Genomic DNA, 19,415 nt, shown 5'->3' on the forward strand with positions numbered 1-19,415 from the left:
GCTTAACCTGCTGAGCCACTCAGGGGTCCCTCCCCAGTTCTTTCAACGCGGCCAGTATTACCCTGAGAACCTAAGCCAGACAAAAGGTATCATGCTGTTGTATACATTCTTCTGCACATAGCTTTCTTCAGTTAAAGTACTTTGAAGTTCATTCCATATCCATTTAAAAAAAAAAAAAAAGTCTCATTCCTTTTCTGTATTTTTAACTTTTTTTTTTTTTTACGTAATTTCAAACTTAAATGGTGCAACAGTGTGCAAGGAACTCCCAGTTATCTCAGATTCGCCAATTATTTACATTTTGCCACGTTTGCTTTGTCATATCAATATGTGAAAATAGAGCCATCTCTTTCCTTAACTTCTGAGAAAGGTTGACTAACCCTTACTGAACACAGTTCAAAAGCCCTGGACCTCAGGGATCTCTGTGCAGCCCTCTGAGCTCTAAGATTCTGTGTACCTAGAGATAGACAGGGTGAGTGAACTGCATATGTACTCTTCAGACCTGTCCCTTTAGAAGACAGACATAGAGCACATAGCCCCAGCAGTGGGTTCGTTTTATTAGAGGGAATGGAATTTAATATGTAAGCACTTACTTCCATACGATATTATGCATTTAACTGCTTTTGACTTCTTATTTTTTAATAGAAAAATTGTCCTTAATTATAAGTATATGATGTCGATCATTACTTCATTTTTAGTGATGCTGCTATTTACATTCTAAGGCCAGTTCTCTTCCACACCCCCTCTAAGAATAGTGGGAATATATGATTCAACTTAAATAATTTCACTTGAGCATCAGCTTTGGAGATAAGGTTTTTAAAACCAAACCGACCTGAGGCAGATAGAGCAGTTGGCATCTTCATTTACTGTAATATCGTTTCAGATAACAAAAGCACAATTCCTGAAAGTAGCCTAACCACTGTTGCCTGTGTAGGTGGTTATCAGTTATCAACTTGGATTTAAGCTACCAAGAGCCCATAGTTCTTTCTCGGCTCTCCCAAGTGATTCTGACGCACAGCCTGTGCTGAGAACCTCTGGCCAAGCATGGTGGTGGTTAAGGGAAGAGTCGGCCGACCACCTTCAGAATGGTTAGGAGAAAAGGCTCTTTTCCCAGAAGTTACCCGGTTTCCTTCTAGACACACCCATAGAAAGGGATTGTTTTGAAATTAGAAATTTAAATGGTGTTTTAGTAACCGTTAACATGTTGATGTTACAGTAAATTAATGTTCGTTAATTAGCATTGGTCTTTCACTGTCTCTTAACAAAAGTGAAGACATTTTTCCTTTTGTTTTTCCCCTCCTTTCCATCCAGGCCAGTCAGTTGGAGGAGCTTTTTCCAGTGCAAAGACAGCTATGTCTTCATGGCTTTCTACTTTCACCAGTCCTGCCCCCCAGAGTCTCACTGAGCCACCCAACGGGAAGCCCTGAGCAAGGTGTCCAGAGGCAGCTGTCACTTCCTTAGGTTTAAGAGTCTCCCGTCTGTCTGCTGCTCCCAGACTGTTCCTCTTCATCGGCCACAGGTCCACAGCAGGGGACCAGTACATCAAACTGTTTACATGGACGGTTGTCCTCTGTCTAGATGAATGTCGCAGGATGCTGGAAAGATGAAATCACACCCATGGCGGGGATGGCTTTCCAGGTTGGGGTTTAAATTGACTACTTTTATTTCAGTCTGAGCCTGATGAAAACACACAGTGAAACTTCTAATGAATTTTCAGTTCTGATGGTATACATTTGTTTACTTTAGAAAAGTTTTTACTTATGTAAATTGTGTTCTCTTTTCCTGTTTGAATATCCAGATGGCCACTGTAATTTATATGTGCTAAGGTTAAGTTATATTACTATTTTGATTTCTCTCGGGCCCTAGAATGTGCTTATGAAGTTAAGGGGCCATACAGTCCAGCCCTTGGTTATTACTTTGCTGAGCTATAGGCGATTGTTTTGTTTGTTGGTTTCCTACCCACAAAACATATTTATTAATTCACTTCCTCCCAGAAACAGGAAAGCCAGAGGCGGTAGTTGTAAGGGTGGAGTGTTTTGTTTCATGTTTTTAATTTATTCTTTCTCAGTCCTAAACACTCCTTGTTCTGAGGCGTCAAGGAGTGTCACTGTGCTTTCTTCCTCTTCCCAACTGTGCAAGTAGGTGTGCAGAGATGGTGCCGGTTACAGTGGTGTTCAAGCAGTTTAACATGAGTGTGTAACATAGAAGACCTCAGTGTTAGTTCTGTCAACTCTAGTTATGTTGCAGTCTTTTACAAGCATTTTTTAACCCGCAGTTTGTGCCTTCTGTTTCTTCTTTTGAACCGTTTTCCATTGGGTGTTTACAGACGTACAGGTTTTTTTTCTTCGTCTTAGTCTTCATGCAGCTCTTCAGGACGTTTGGCCTTCTCACTTCCCTGGTGGAAAATCCTCCTGTAATCAGTCCCTAACCCCCTTTATAATAGTGTTTATAAAAGAAAAACAAGATGATCCATAAATATTAAGTAGAAATTTCATCTTTGCTCACATTTAGAAAAGCAAGAGGAGAAAAACATAGCCACAGTTTTCACAAAGGACCTCTGGTTTCACTTTAGACACATGCACGTGTGTGCTCTCTACTGAAGATATTTACACAACTGGACCTCACATATCTGCTGTGCGCAGCTCTCATTCGCGTTTCAAGGGGACTTTGGATGGGTGTTCTCAGGGAGTACTTACAGGGGACAGACTGCTTTTTCAGTAACAAAGGACACTTGGAAAATACATTGTGAGTATGATCTACGTACGATAGAGTGTTGGGAAAACAAGAGATCTAATAAGGAGAACACTTGATTTATTTGATTTATCCCTTAAAAATGGGGTGCCTGACTGGCTCAGTTGGTAGAGCATATGACTCTTGATCTCAGGGTCATGAGTTCAAGCCCCACACTGGGCATGGAGCCTACTTAAATAAAATCTTTTTTAAAAATTAAGAAATGTTTGTGTAAGAAGTACATTTTTCTAGGGCATGTGAAATAGACATAGGGACATAATTTCAAATATCTCTAAATTTTCCAATTTGTGTTTTAACACAAGTCCAGCACATCTGAAAGTGTACTTCCATCTGAGCACAGTAACTCAAATTCAGTGATAATCAGTGTGAAAGGGCTTATGGTGAGAACTCTCTTAATTCTTCTTCTGCTGGGAAACAGCCTTCTCAGGAAATATTATTTGAAGAGAAGAAAGTAATACCAAACAAAACCTTAAAAGGTACTTTAATCAGTGTTGCACTGAGATTATAAGGAATTCATTCTAACATCTTGTTTCATGAGGCCACATCATTTAGTCGGAGTGTCATGGTGTGTTCGTGTGCAGCTGTTCCCTCTCACCTGCCCGAAGTTCCCCGTGCTATGAGCACCGTGACAGGTCAGCCAGCACGCTGCTGGTCCGTCCTCCAGTTTGTATGGTTGGTAGGCTTAGGGTAAACTCCCATCTCTCACTGTTCAGGAGCAGGCCAATCCACACTTTGATATCCCACTGAAATAAAAATAGTTAAACTTTACTTTAGGATCACTTGTTCCCCATTTTAATACACACTTTTACATGAACTTTCTGTTAATGTTTTTAGTTAAGAGTTCAACTCTTAAGGTGGTCATTTAACTGGCTTTCAACATAAAATGAATATCTCAAAAGATAGAACTTTTGTCAGAGAAGTAGTCAAAAGACCGTATATTTCCTTCAGGTTCTGGGAGGCGTTGAAATTTTTAGGAAGCACAAGCTAATACGTTGTTGGCAGGGGCCTGGGAGCAGCCAGCAAGCACACTGGACAGCAGGTAGCCTGGCCCCTCGTCCCGTGCTTGTCACTGGGATTCCAGGTGTCAGCCGAGTGGCCAACCCCAGAGGCTCTGTGAGTGATGAGAGCCAACCGTAGGCCATCTTTGGACATCTCACTAGTAAAGGTGGATGTTTTGTTGGGCCACGCTTGCTCCAGTGCTTTTATGTCTAAGAACTGAGTATTTGTAAGTAGGCCTGAGGGAGCTACGGTCAGCCAGGCTTCTCCAGGCTGTGCCAGGCACACGGACTGCTGCATCTGTAGCTTGGCGGTGGCCTCACTGCCATCTAAGTAACTTAAAATTAGTGCTGGCAAGAAGTCTCTGGCATTATTTAGTTCCTACTAAGGTGTTGTAATGACAGTTTACATAGGGAAGGAAAAGAGTTAAGGCTACCAACCACCTGTCCTGGGCTAAGTGAATAGAAGAAGTTGCATGTCAGAGTGAGGCTTAGTTACCTTGTGTACGCATTTGACTCTTGTAACCAGGATGAATAACCTATCCCCGGATCCACTACTGGAGTACTAGCACCCAAGCTCTAAAACAATCCTCATCTACTTTTTGCTTTAAGAAACAGCAGAAATATCCTCGGGCAGCAGACCAGGGCATATGACGTGATTTTCCTCAACTTTATCTTGCTTTCTGAGTTCTATATTAAGCACTGGCTTTTTTTTTTTTTTAAAGAATAATTTAGAAAGGCAAGGAGAAAGCAAATTAGGAAGGGAGACAAGTAGACAAGTTAGAAGTTGCAAGGCTGAGGAACAGGGTACTTAAAATCTGAATGAAGGTATTTTGAGAGCAGTATTTAATGTGCTAAAGGTTATAAGAATTCTTTTACAAAGAAGTTAGAATTTTAATCTAATGCAAGTTTTGAAATGAAGCTATAACATGATCTCCCTGGCAGGCAGGTTTTGTTCTTCCTTTGTTTTGTGGAAGTTACAGCCAGCCAGTGGCTTTTTTCCCCTCTGGGACTGGTGATGAGTTGGGGAGCACTCGGCGCCGTGAGGGGCAGTGGGCTGATCTTGAACCATGTGAACTTTTACCTGTGTCAGCAGTTTGGGAAGGTAGCCTGTTAGGATGGCAGCTGCTAAATGTTGCCCATTGTTTTATGGGGGAGTTGGTCGCAACTCTTAAAATGGCATCAGCATTTGCGTGCTCTGATTCTTTGACCAGAGGTGACACAGCATTTGTGGCCTTTCCACCCAGATCAGTGGTAGCCTCCGAGGCTGACAGGGAATGCAGCCCCAGCTTCTAGAAGATGATTGTCATTCCACGCAACGCAGCGTGCCACTAGGAGTTTTTCATCTGGGTCTTTGGACTTCACGACATTGGAATTGTTTTGTCATAATTTCTAACATTCCATAAATATTTGTCAAGGACAAAGAAAAGGAATATGAATCTCTATTCTTTTCGTATAAATAACTTTGTACACGTGACTTCCTGCTTTCGTACGAAGGGGAAGAAATTAGCTCCTCCCTTGTGTGGTAACTCCAGAATTAAACGGTTGTGCACGTAGAGGGGTTGAGTATATTTTGTAAAACTCTAATGATTTGTATTTCTGTGCTGTTCTAAAGTTTACCTTTTTACTTATATTAATTAAAGATATAGAAACTATATATTTAAATCATGTAAATGGGACACAATTTAGGGGGTTATTTTTCATCAGCTTCTCACACACACATAGTATGCTGCTCAAATTTTTTTGTGTGCAATATAAACATTTGAACATTTCAGTCAGGTACTGAGCCAGAGAAGGTTATTGAAGTTTTTTAGAAAGCTTCTGTGCTTAGAAAATATTTGTTTTCTTAAAATATTAATAATTTATAGCTGGAAAAATGGGATCAAGACTTGTATGTTTCAGGCCACTTGGTCATTGGTTCCTAAATTTAGGAAGGATTTGATTAACAAGTTGGTGAAGGCATTTAGTGGTCCCAAAAGTAGTTTAAATATTTGAGATTAAAGGCTTCCCACAAACCCTCTCTAAGAAAGTTTAGCTAAGAAATCTTAGAAAGTTTTCTGAGGAGGTTTAGCTGTGGCACATGTTTTGATCAGAAAGATAGTTCCTCTTTGCTCCAGTAGTTTTATAATGTACTAGTTCTTTGTTTCTGTTGTCATTTGTTTTAAAAAAAATGTTAAAATTATAAATCACGTCTACTCATAGTGAATTGTAAAACTTCTGTATCTTTATTTTAAGGAAAAATAAGAATAAAATTATCCTGTTTGTCCTGCATACAATCGTACTTGGCCTGTCTTTCTAGAAGTGCACTTCATGTTGTCAGTGTGGTCTCTGGCCTGCTTCATGGTTGGACAGCAGTGCCAGCTTTATGTAAGAAACCAGCATACACTGAACTAGAGGACTCGTTGCTCATTTAATCTCTTGTTTTGATATTGCTTATGGTGGTGCCTCTGTTTTTAAGGTGATGACCCCTGCAGGAAGAACCCCTTAGTTTCTCTGGAATTCTAAGTGCACAAAGTACAACCACACAGAGATTGGTCGTGCGATAATATCACATGTTCACTGACAGAGACCCCCAGGGGAATAGAACATTGTCGCGAGCAGCCTTTTTTCCCACCTGGACCGGTAAGCTTCAGAATAGCCCTTGGTGTTTCCACTGAGGGCTCCTAGCATATTTTCATATATATTTCCATGTACTGTGATTTTCTTACAGCTGTTCTGCAAAAGAGGAGCTTTGAGATGTGCTTCACAGAAGCAGACAAGTTTCTTCGCCCCAGGGGAAGGTTCACTTCCTTGAGTGCAGGGTTAAGTTTAAGGTCCCAGTGTTCTCTGACATGGACCATTAGCACCCCGGAGATGATGACGTATTTGGAGACAGTCAAGCTTGGCACCGCCAGCATCTCCCCTTTTCCAAGGACCTCTGCCGCCTGGCGTCAGGCTCTGCCATGGTGAGGTGGATGGTTCCCCCTCACCTCCAAGGTCACAACTGCCTATTCTTTACTCCGATAGGATGGGAGTGGCAATTTTTGAATCTGGTAACCTCTAGAAGGACTATGATTGTGGAGCAGCTTTTTCCCCCACAAGGAACAACCCTTCGTGAAGGTCTTCTCTGCCTGGGCTTAGTCTCCACAGGGTTGGGGAACTGCACATAAACACACTTTGTGTGATCCTGGAGTCCGAAGCCAGAGAACAGCCTGGGGCAGGAGATCAGAATGGTTATGCTCTTTGTTCTTCATCCTGTGAACACCTGCGTTTGGAACTGCTGACATCCTAGCACAACACAAGAACCGAGATTCAGATCGTTTAAATGTATGTGTTTTATCTTTCCCTGGACCCGGCCACACTCCTGGAGCACACAGATGTGGACTGGAACTGTGGGGAAATACTGATCATTGTTGAAGCCCGGCGATGAGTATGTTGGGGTTTGTTAGATCGCTTGTTCTGGTTTGGGTTATGACCACCATCCTTTACGTTTCCTGCTTCCTCCTGCCCAAGCACTTCTCTTCAGTAGTTGGAGGGAATTTAAAGACTTAGGTCAGGCCTCAGCATCAAATCGGTGTCTGCTAGTCCTGCTCTGACCATCCATGATTCAGCCACTTGTCCTTGTAAAGTAGAATCTATCTTGAGTTCCCCTTTGTACCCCTAGAGTTAGCTTTAGAGTGGAAAAGAACAGAAAAAGCAGTTTTTGGAGAAGTTAGTTACTCCATCACTAAGTTCTCACTGTTCTTCCTGAGTTGCATGTCTCAGTCCCATCTCTTTCTAGCTCCACTTCCACATTACCAGTGGGTTAAGTGTGACCCTTAACTGGTTTCCCTGTTTCCAGTCCTACCTCCACACCCAGAGACATCTTCCTAAAACATGATGGTATTTTTAATTGTTACGTGGTATCCCTCAATGTCTACTTCTGGTCTCCAGAATTAAGGCCAGATTCCTAAGTGAGGGATTCAGAGTCCGGAACAGTGTTAGCTTCTAACTGCTGTCCTAGCCTCCACAAGCCCCCTGGCCAACTAAAATCTTTGCTATGTTTTCACTTTCCCACTCCCTAATCGTTAGAGAAGCATTATTGAGAGAACCCACAATTGAAGGCCCAGTTCCAGCCTCTCTTCCTTCTTAAAGTCTCCCAGGACTACTTTGAGTCCTTTCTGAAACACTCAGCCTCAGTGTTCATTGAGCACTACGTACATAGGTGCTTCGCAGGCTTGGAGATTTGCGATTAGTAAAACTTTTTAAAAGGAGATGGGCAACTTAAATGAAATACACATGCAGCAAAAAGCAAGCAACATACGTTAAAATAAATCTAAAGCAACCATTCATGTAACCACAACCCACGTAAGAAACAATATATTAGCAGCACCTAAAAAGCCCCACCCCCTGGGTCTCCGCAGCGATAATTCTAACTCCCCCAGAAGCATTTTGTACTCTCACTTTTAAGATAATCGTTTCTTTATAATTTTACCTCCTTCTTCCTATGTATGTATCCCAAACAGCATAGTTTATTTTTTGTTTACTTTTTTGAACTTGTATAAATAGAATCAACCATTTGTATTAAGTCTTTTCTACTTAATTTTGGTTTTTAGATTTTTCTCTTTCATTGTTTTATAATACCGTGCCATTGTGCGGCCGTCCTGCAGTTCATCCAGTCTGCCGTTGGTAGACTTGGCTGTTGCCCGTTCGGGGCTGATGTACACAGCAGTGCTGCTCTGACCGTTCTGGTTTGCGTGTCCCAGAGCACCTGCGTGTGCTTCTCCAGGGTGTAAACAAACGCAAGAATGAAACTGCTGGATATTTTTTCACATTGTCTCCAGTGCTTTAGTATCACAAGGAATTTAAACTTTTGCTGATCTGGTGGGTGTGAAATGATATCTCATTGTGGGTTTTAATTTTCATTTTCCTGAGTACTAATAAGGTTGAGTACTTTCTCATTTATTTATTAACCATATAGATTTCTACTTTTGTTAAATGCCTGTTCAAGGCTTTTACCCATTTGACTATTAGGTTGTCTGTTTCTTATTTGCTTGAGTGTTTTATGAGTTTATATATGTGTGTGTGTGTGTGTGTGTGTATGTATTCTGGATACTATTTCTTTGTCAGTTATGTATGTTACAAATATCTCATTCTGTGTCTTATCTTCATTCTTTATGATGTGTTTTGATGACTAGAATTCTTATTGTAGTTAAATCTATCTTTCCTCATATGATTAGAAGAAATTATATTTTCTTGTGTCTTATTTAAGAAACCCTACTCTACCTCAGGGTCACGATATTCTTGTAATCTTCTAGAAGCTTTTAAATTTTGCCTTTCATATTTATTCATCTGGACACCTGGAATTTCTTTTTTAGAGTGATCTAGAGTAGAGGTGACTGACTTCCCAGTGTGGCTGAAAAGTCTTGGCATTTCTTCTTTTGCCAAGTACAGACTCAATAAACTACTTTATCTTAATCATTATCACTCCATACAAAGACATTTTAATACCAAAACATGGGAAGAGTATAGGGTCAGAGTAAAGGAGAATCCTTTAAATCAAATAATTAACTGAGTTGTACTAATTTTATTTGTTTTTTCTCATTTGTTACAGGTTCTATGCACCGGTTCATGGAGATGGATGAAGGAAACTTATTTTTATCCTCCAAAGGGCTGACATTCCCCAAGTGTAACAATCACATAAAGGTCCAGTGGTTTCCAGAACTGTCCTGGGCAGCCACAGACCCTAAGGACTTTTAACACTGCATCAGAGGCACACTGGCCTCCAGACACCCAAGATTTGCACATCTTTGGCTGCTTGCACTCGGAAGCCACTCTTAGAAGAACCCAAGTCCCTCATGCTCATACTGCATTAAACCCCGCCTTCTCCCTATCAAGTATTCGAGTGCCTACTATGCACGCACATAGCACATGCCACACACGTGGTTCCTGGCCCTCTTGGAGCTTGCTGTTCAGGAGGGGCAGGTGAGCAGTCACCAGGGGGGCAAAGAGGGCAGGATCAGACGTAAGCCAGGGTGTGTTCTAGCACGTCACGGTGGCCAGCTGCTGTCCGACAGGGATGAGTAGAAGTCTCCTCCCCTGGGAGCCTAAATTGAGACCTAAAGGCTAAGTGCTGGTTGTGGGGGTGAGGTGGGGATGAGGGAAGAGGTTGTAAGCTACAGAGGGCTCGGGAGCTGGGAAGACAGCATAGGCAGACTTGGAAGCAGTGAATGTTCTTTGGTGTGGCTGGGACCTAAATGGCCAGGTCAGGATGGGGAGAACTCTGCGAGCCAGGAGAAAGGAGTATAGACTTGTTTGAGAAGGCAGGGGGAAAACCTGGAAGGGCTTCCTTGCAGGCCAGAGACAGGTTGGATGCTGCATTTTAGAAAATTGGTCAACAAGGGGGTAGCACTGCTATCGCACTGCCCTTGGCCATAAATTCAGTGATGTTTCTCTGGACCAATAGCACCTTTTCCTTTCCCCAGTAGCCCAGCCTCACAGCTTTCCACTGACTTCAAATCACATGTGCCCCAAGCAGTAGGCCCCAGAACAGAACCCATGATGCTGCTGTCCATCAAAAAGCAGTCACTGTGACAACATGTGTTTTTCTTTGATTTCGCCAGGGCTTAGTGGGGCTTGTTAGTGAGAATCAAGTCTGAGTGATTTTGGGGAGTATGCGGGAACACTCCGCCATCTTTAACTTACTCTTCTTGGCCCAGTGGACCAGAAGACATCTCTCACCAGCTCTGTGTGGATAGGTTTAAACTTGGGTAAAAGTCACTTTTCCTCTGCACAGTTTACAAGCAGTAAAGGAGTGTTTTGTATATTCGAAAAGTCCATCTGCAGTCACCATCTGGATTTTCATTCATATTTGTTCCAATCCATGGAATTTTTTTTTTCTGATAACTTTCCCAGATGAACCACGTGCTTTGCTCTGGGGGATGATTAGGTCAAAGTAGGACAGCAGAGAATTTGAAAAATAGCCTTTCCACCTGCTCTTCCTGGCTGTGCCCTAGAAGATGGTCCCTCAGCAACACTTCCTAGAAACCACGGAGACCGAAGTTAAACCACGCAGTCTTCGGCTGCAGTGACCCTGAGCAGCCCTCTGTTCAAGGTCATCCACGAGACACTGGTACCTCCTCTCCTCGCCCTCAATAGATCATTCACTCCCCCTAAATGCCTTTGAAGTGGAAATTCCCAGGTAAAGTTTTAACAGATAAACATGAATATTTCTTTGTGTCACCCACTCTGTTGTTATTTAAAATCACAGGGACCAGCAGGACTAGAATTTTTTAAATCTTATGTATTTTCCCACCTTCAAAGTATGTTTTTCCATTAGTGACACCTCCCTTGTTTTGCAACTCAAAAGTTTAAAACATTTTTATTCTGAGTGCCATTAATTCCATTTTTCTTTGGGGTCCTTGTTGTTTTTTTGTTTTGTTTTGTTTTGTTTTGTTTTAATTTTATTTTATTATATTGTGTTAATCACCATGGGGTCCTTGTTGTAAATGAAGTGTACTAGTTAATACTGCTCTGGTTGGGAAACGTGTTTTTTGTCCTTTTACATTATCAGGTTAAATCCTGTGACTCTTCTCCCTTAAAGAGCAGACTGTGTTTCCAAAGTTTCTAACACAATTCCTAGGGAACACGGAATGGATTTCCTGTATTGAAAACGTTGCTATGGACGCCATGTCTTAGTTCATAGAAACCTGCATGTCAGAGAGCCAGCGTATATATGAAAACATAGTATAAAGGCGCTTGAGGACTGAAATGCTCTGTACAGCAGTCCAAAAAAATGTGTTAACAACCTGACAGCTGAAAACATAGCTCCCCTCTGCTACAGCCCCAGCAGCAAGTAAAGATTCACTCAGTCACAAAACCTCTTAATATGGTCCTGTCTGGAGTTCAGAAGACAAGAGGACACCTCAGAACTTTGATATAAAGTGATGAGTGTCTTAAGAGGTCCAGTAAAGTGCGTGGTGGTCCTTTCTGCTGGGACAATCAGAGAGGGCTTCCTGGAGGAAGTAGCATTTGCTCTGTTCCTTGAGTGAGTGAAGAAGGTAAGATTCCGAATAGAGGCAGTATAAGAATGAGCAGATTTTTAGCCTACCCTGGGGGCGTGGGGGCATGGCCTGTGATGCAGTAAAGGAGCAGGTCAGAGTGAGTAAAGCTTTAGGAAGGGGTAAGGAGTGATAATGGAGGAGAACTAAGGAAGAAATCCGTCTCTGGAGATGCTAAAGCCAGACGGAGCCTGAGATGCATAAAAACCACCTGAGTTTCTTGGTGAAAATACAGGATTAAGCAAAAGAGAGCAAGGAGGGGGAAATCCCCTAAGTGGCAGATGCAGGAAGGAAAAGAAGTACAGTTGATCCTTGAACAAAGTGGGAATTGGGGGCACCGCCCCCACCCCCATGCAGTCAAAAATTCGTGTGTAACTTTCAACTCCCCCAAAACTTTACTTACAGCCTACTGTTGACCACTAGCCTTACTGATAATGTAAACAGTTGATCAGTGTATGTTTTGTATGTTATATGTATTGTATACTGTATACTTAGAATAAAGTAAGCTAGGGAAAAGAAAATGTTATTAAGAAAATCATAAGAGAAAATACATTTCAGTTCCGTACCATATCAAAAAACTCCATGTATGAGTGGACCCACACAAGTCAAACTCACATTGTTCAAGGGCCAACTTACTCTCTCCGGTGGGAAACTTCTCAAAGTCTCGGATCAGTGATGAGTAAGGCCACTCTGACTGAAGTGGACACCTTCCTGCAGCACTTGACCATTTCTTCCTTCCTTAGTTAGGTGTCCGTGCTTCCTGTAGAATATCAAGGTTCCACACTCCAAAAGAGTTCTTTTTTGAGTGTGTTTGAATGTTCAGCTAACATTTGTTTCATTGCTTTGAAAGATATGCCCTTTTGTACCTGGGTGGCTCAGTTGGTTAAATGTCTGACTGTTGATCTCAGGGTTGTGAGTTCAAGCCCTGTGTTGGGCTTCATGCTGGGTGTGAAGCCTACTTTAAAAAAAAAAAAAAAAAAAGATGGCCTTCTAAGAAGCAGGATCAGTCATTAAAGCTGGAGTGAACATTTTTTTGGCCCTCTTGTTTAATTAAGAGAGCATCTAACTCATTTTAAATGGACTTAATCTCATCCTAAGGCTGGCCAGCATTCCATTCCTAAGCGTTTATATCAAAGAAATAATCCAAAAGGAGGAAAAAAAGTATATGTATGGAGTTTTGTGTCATTATAATGAATAATGAAAACTTGGGAACAGCCAACAGAAGGACTGCCATGGTACGTAAGTGTAATACGAACATGTATGATGCTCACTGTCATGTTAGACAGCTGTTAATCCCTTGAGAAGTGGGGTAATGAGGAGAAGAGGAAAACAGGAAAAAAAACCAAACTTCTCCAAAGATAGGCAGGTCCGAGTGGGGCAGGAATCCGACTTGCTTCTCTACTTCCTCTTCCTTCTTCCTATGTCTTTTCTCAGTTTCTCCCACACCGGTGTGAGAAGTTGGCTATTGTACTGGAGGAAGTCAACAGTCCAAGCACACATGGAGGTAGAGAAGACACTGCACGTGAGTAGAAGCCTCTCGGGCCCGGAACACGTCTCCATCGCCATCCCTACTGTTCTGCGGCTGACCATCTAGTGTTACGATGGACAGTGAGGGTGGGGGGCCTGGCACATAGTAGGCACTTGATGACTATTGCGACGTGAACAAAACCTTCCTTTCCAGGGCTGGACTCTGCCATTATAGCTTCCCACTCACCGTGTACCTGATGGACTGAAAGAGCAGAAGGAGCTAAGGAAGCAAAACAAAGCAGTGCTTTCGACTGTTTCTGTTTTACAAAGTGCTTGGTGAAACTGTAAAAGGATATTTAGTACCACAAAAAGTAGGCCAAGGGTAAGGAAAACTCTCCATACCCAAGAGAATTCAGCTGACCAAATTAAGTCTGATCCAGAATAAACAGTTCTCATCTGGAAATCTAGCAGTTCCAGAAAGTACCGTCCAAGGGGAAAACGGCCCACAGTGCTGGTCTGCGTGATTATGTAACCCTTGAAGAGAGCGGGAAGAAGTGCTGCCGTACTGGGGTGCACGGGGAGGAAAGTTCTCGGGCCTCAAAGTGGAGGACTGTGCAGCTAGAGAGAAACCAGGCTCACATGCCCTTTCTCTTGAACTTGACCAAGCTCGGTCATTTTTCCCAGTGCTTACCCAGTGTCCAAAACCTACAGCAAGGTTTCTATTATCAAATCCGTCCCACAGGACTAACTTTCAAATCGTCGTGTGAGTAGCGCTTCATGTGAAGAAACTCTTGAAGTGAAACCAGACTCAGCTTCAGGGTTCAAGACCATTCACTTTGGTGTTTGTCAGGAAAAGCATTATCACTGCCTCTTTAAAGATCACTTAAAAACATCAGACAGACTAAATCGCAGATGGTGAGAGGAATTTAAAATATAACCTTCTTTCTGGAACGATTTGTAAAAATCCAGGCTTACCATTGAAAGCCAGGATTCCAAGATGTGCACGCACACTGTTGATGGCCGCGTTTTCCACAGTCGTCAACGGGTGGAAGCAAGCAGTGTCCACCCACTGCCGAGTGGGTATACAAGATGGGCGGTATTCACGCGATGGAATATTATTCAGCCTTTAAAAGGAAGGAAATTCTGGCACGTGCCGCGACACGGATGAGCCTTGGAGACCTGATGCCAAGTGAAATAAGCTGGTCACAAAAGGACAAATACTGTATGATTCCTGTTGTGTAACGTACCTAGAGCAGTCACAGTCCCAGAGACAGAAAGCAGAACGGGGGGTTGCCAGAGGCTGCCGGGAGGGGGAATGGAGAGCTACTGTTTACTGGGTACAGAGATTCAGTTTTGCAAGATAAAAAGTTCTGGAGACGGTGGTGCTGATGGCTACACAACATTGTGAACGTGCTAAAAAAAATTTTTTTTAAATGCTTTTAGAAAGACCATGGAACCACTGGAAGAGACACTTGGGATCTTCCAAGTTCAGTTCTCTTATCGTTCACCTTTTATTACGGCAGATTTCAAATCCATGCAAAAGTAGAAGAGTCTATTAGACTCTTGACAGTAAACCATTCAGCTTCAATGGTTGTCAGCTTATACTCAGTCTTTTTTGTTTAGGATTTTATTTATTTATTCGATAGAGACAGCCAGCGAGAGAGGGAACACAGGCAGGGGGAGTGGGAGAGGAAGAAGCAGGCTCATAGCAGAGGAGCCCGACGTGGGGCTTGATCCCACAACGCCGGGATCACGCCCTGAGCCGAAGGCAGACGCTTCACGACTGCGCCACCAGGCGCCNCAGCGGAGGAGCCCGATGTGGGGCTCGATCCCGTAACGCCGGGATCACGCCCTGAGCCGAAGGCAGACGCTTCACGACTGCGCCACCAGGCGCCCCAGTTTATAGTCAGTCTTAATTCGTCTTTACCCTTTTTGCCTCCATGCTATAGAATTATTTTTAAAACTTTTTATTTGGAAGTAATTTCAAGGATACAGGTAAGTAACAAAAATGAAAACAGTAAGGCAAAACCCTTTCCTCGGATTCATCTGTTACTAACATTTTATTTCATTTGCTTTTTTAATATGTTTTTTCTCACCCTCTCTCACATACACTCACCCCCCTCCCCCAAACACTTTTCCCACCTGTTGGGGGGAAGTTACATATACCCCAGCCCTTCATCCTGAACTACTTCATTGTGTATTTCCTTAAAATAGGGATAGTCTCTTACCTACCGAACAGTACAGTTCCCACAGTTCCCAACTGCAGTACATTTAACACTGACTCGGTTTTCTCTCTATACCATTTGTGCCCCAGTTTTATCAGTAGTGCTCTTTATAGCATTTCTTTCCCCTCCGGTACGGGATCCACGTCAGGGCTGGGTGTTGTGTTCAGTTGTCAGCCTCCATTTCCAGAGCCTTTGTCTTTTAAGACGTTGATATTTTGGAAATAGAAATCCCTCTTCCTGGGGCGCCTCGGTGGCTCAGTCGTTAAGCGTCTGCCTGCAGCTCAGGGCGTGGTCCCGGGTTTCTGGGATCGAGCCCCACATTGGGTTCCTCCGCTGGGAGCCTGCTTCTTCCTCTCCCACTCCCCCTGCTTGTGTTCTCTCTCTCACTGGCTCTCTCTCTCTCTCTCTCTCTCTGTCAAATAAATGAATAAAATCTTAAAAAAAAAAAAAAAAGAAATCCCTCTTCCTTTTTTTTTTTAATAAGATGGTTCTCATTGGGGGGTTTGTCTACCATTTTCTTATGATTAGATTCAAAATAGGCATTCCTGCCCAGAGTACTGCCTAGATGATGTTGTGTCCCTCTTAGGGTATCACATGTGGAGGCATTTGTCTGTCTGCCCCTTACTGGTGATGTTGATCTTGATCCTGGTCAGGGGTGTTGCCCAATTGCATCACTGATGCTTTAAGATCATGCAGATAATCTGCTTATCATCAAAATTTCCCTTAGGTTCAGCATCTGTATTTACTTACCTATTGCTGCATAATACATATGTCAAAACTTACTTGTTTATGGGGCTCCTGGGTGGTTCAGTCGTTGGACGTCTGCCTTTGGCTCAGGGCGTGATCCCGGCGTTCTGGGATTGAGCCCCACATCAGGCTCCTCCGCTGGGAGCCTGCTTCTTCCTCTCCCACTCCCCCTCCTTGTGTTCCGTCTCTCTCTGGCTGTCTCTCTCTCTCTGTCAAATAAATAAATAAAATCTTTTTAAAAAATTGTTTAAATATTTGTGATCTCAGACAGTGTCTGTGGGTCTGGAAATTGGCTTGGCTGGATGGTTCTGCCTCAGGATCTCTGGTGAGATTACATTTCGTTGTTGGCCAGAAGTTGCCATCATCTGAAGGCTTGCCTGGGGCTGGAGAATCCATTTCCATGATGGTTCATTCATGCGTCTGGCAAGTTAGTGCCAGAACTGTCACTTCCTTGCCACACGGACCTCTCCCTACAGTTACTTCTGTGTCCTGGCGTGGACTGGCTTCCTCTTGAGCAAGTGATCCCTGAGAGAGCAGTGCCTTTTGTGACCTACTCTTGGGGGTAATACACTCACTTCCACCACAGTCTACTCATTAGAAGTCACCAAGTCCAACCTCACATTCCAAGAAAGAATTAAGCTCCAACTTTGTTTTTTAAGTACCAACTCTTGAAGGGAGAATATCAAAGAATTTGTGGACATATCTTAGGATCATCACAGCATCCGGTGATGATTCTTGCCTGATTCAGTTCTTACTCTGACAGCTGCAAAATACTGGTTTTCCAACTACCCTGTATTATTTTTGAAGCAAACCCCAGCATTATATTTAATCTGTAAATATTTAAGATGTGTCTCTAAAAGATAAATGTTTTAATAAGCTGATAACAGTGTTACCAAGTAACATCAGTATTTAAATTTCCATTTCCATCCATTCTCATGAATGCCATATTTTTTTATTGGGATACAATTCACATGCCATAAAATTCACCCATTTAAAGTGTACAATTTGGTGGCTTATAGTATTTTCACAAAGTTGTACGGTCATCATCAGTATCTTAATTCTATCACCCCAAGTAGAAACCCTGTATCCATTAGCAGTCACTTCCTATTTCCCACTCAGCCCCTGACAACCACTAAAATACAGTCTGTGGATTCACCTATTATGGACGTCTTGTATAAGTGGAATAATACCATATGGCCTTTTCTGTCTGACTTCCTTCACTTAGCATAAAGTTTTTAAAGTCGATCCGTGTTATAGCATGAATAAATCATTCCTTTTCTTTTTCTTTTTTTTTTTTTTTTAAGTAGGTTCCACACCCAGTGTGGTGCCCAGTGCAGGGCTTGAACTCAAGACCCTGAGATCAAGACCTGAACTGAAATCAAGAGTCAGATGCTTAACGAGCTGAGCCACCCAGGCGCCCCTGCTTCATTCTTTTTTATTGCTGAATTCCAGCGTATGGATATACCACATTTTATTTACCCACTTTTTGGCTATTATAAATAATGTTGCTGTGACCATTTGTGTACAAGTTTTTGTGCGAAGCCATATTTATTTTTTTGTTTAAATCAGGACCAAAGTAAAATCTACACAGTGCTATTGGTGGATAAATCTTTTAAGTCTCTATTATAGGTTCCTCCGTCCACAACTTTATATATTTTTTCAATTTTGAGTCATTTGTCCTGCAGTTTTCCAAAATCTGGGTTTTGTTGATTACATCCTCTTGGCATAATTTTACATGTTCTGCTAACACCTGTAGTTTCATAAATTGGTACTTGTGTGTAGAAACTTGATCAGATTCAGTCTTGATGGAAAAGAAACAAGGTGCTTTATAGGTAAGGCTGTTATCCTACTAACCTAATTGTCTCTCTTTTTTTGATATTAGCAGCCATTGGTAACCATTGCCGAGGTCCATTTTGGCATAAGAAGTGATAGTCTCTTGCTGTCATTTCTTCCTTATCTATTAGCTGGAATATGATACAAAGAAAAAATTTGCCCTCAATTCTTTTTTTACTGCATGATTCAGTTTGTATATAAAAGGAAGGATAAAATGCTTCAATCTTTCCCTTTGTTTTATCCTCTAATAATGATCAACTATTTGTGGGTTTTGAAAATGAATTTGTGGGTGAAACATATTTAATATATTCCACTGGAGTGGGGTTTTTTTTGTTTGTCTTTTACATAATAGTTCTATTTTTTAAAAATAAGTTGCCACATTTTGGCAAGAACACATGAATAGACTCTTTGACATTCATTATATTAGTTGATTAATTATATTTATTTTCATATAGTCATTTAGGATTTAATAATTCAAACATGGGTAAACTTTTTCCAAATAAAAGTAAGACAAAATGTTTGAAAATTTTCATGCTAATGCTTTGATTTCTGAAGAAGATAGAGAAGTTGAATATTTAGTAGACCATTTAGTAGGAAAAAAAGCATTGACATATGGTGGTATCAGTAGATTAAAATTGGTCCCTTTATGTACCATTAAACGGCTGGCATCCTCACGGGAATTTTTTTTTTTTTTAAGATTTTGAGAGAGTTGGGCGAGGGACAGAAGAAGAGAGAGAAGCAGGCTCCCCGCTGAGCAGTGAGCCCCACGCAGGACTCTGGGATCATGACCCGAGTCGAAGGCAGCCGCTTCGCTGACTGAACCACCCAGCGCCCAGAGGAATATTTTCAACACAGAAGATGACACATGACGACATGCTGGCATTAGAAAAATGTCTACTTTTGGGGCGCCTGGGTGGCACAGTGGTTAAGCGTCTGCCTTCAGCTCAGGGCGTGATCCCGGCGTTGTGGGATCGAGCCCCACATCAGGCTCCTCCGCTATGAGCCTGCTTCTTCCTCTCCCACTCCCCCTGCTTGTATTCCCTCTCTCGCTGGCTGTTTCTATCTCTGTCGAATAAATAAATAAAATCTTTAAAAAAAAAAATGTCTACTTTCAAATACGTATGTTAAAGTTTGAATTTTACTCCCCCCAACCCCAAAATAATGCTACTGGTACAATGATAAAAGGCCGAGAAAATTAACCACAAGTGAAGGGGAAATGTGTTATGATTCAGAAGCTTTAATTTTCAAAAAATTTTTAATGTGTTTATTTTCCTCTTATTGGAGTTAATTGTTCTTACTGTTGCTCACATTGTCCTCTTTTGGCCCGTGGTTCTTGTTGTTTTTTTTTTTTATTTAAGAGATTCTGTGGCCCCCGTCTCTCC

The 19,415-nt window shown here is 42.1% G+C and overlaps 1 protein-coding gene and 1 long non-coding RNA gene across 22 annotated transcripts in view; one reads left to right on the forward strand and one right to left on the reverse strand.

The window, feature by feature from the left end:
• Window positions 1-19,415, forward strand: part of AVL9 (AVL9 cell migration associated) — an 84,427-nt gene that overhangs the window by 56,333 nt on the left and 8,679 nt on the right. For 6 of the 21 annotated variants that reach the window (XR_004628407.1, XR_004628404.1, XR_004628410.1 and 3 more), the window contains 4 exons: window positions 1,309-1,635; window positions 6,202-6,365; window positions 6,454-7,152; window positions 9,316-14,450. Coding sequence is in view for 1 of the 21 variants with exons in the window: in XM_034670147.1 (XP_034526038.1) it covers window positions 1,309-1,424 (116 nt within the window). In the remaining 20 variants the exon portion in view is untranslated. Of the gene's footprint in view, window positions 1-1,308; window positions 6,025-6,201; window positions 6,366-6,453; window positions 7,153-9,315; window positions 14,451-19,415 lie in introns of those variants that run through there. The other 15 variants (XR_004628418.1, XR_004628422.1, XR_004628428.1 and 12 more) reach the window with 15 other exon arrangements.
• On the reverse strand, window positions 3,355-14,334 carry LOC117804157. The gene is made up of 3 exons (XR_004628459.1): window positions 14,204-14,334; window positions 12,398-12,521; window positions 3,355-3,491 (listed from the first exon to the last, which is right to left on the reverse strand). It is a non-coding gene; the product is annotated as an uncharacterized LOC117804157 (long non-coding RNA).

Source organism: Ailuropoda melanoleuca, chromosome 1 (genome assembly GCF_002007445.2).
Source record: "Ailuropoda melanoleuca isolate Jingjing chromosome 1, ASM200744v2, whole genome shotgun sequence".
NCBI lineage: Eukaryota > Metazoa > Chordata > Mammalia > Carnivora > Ursidae > Ailuropoda > Ailuropoda melanoleuca.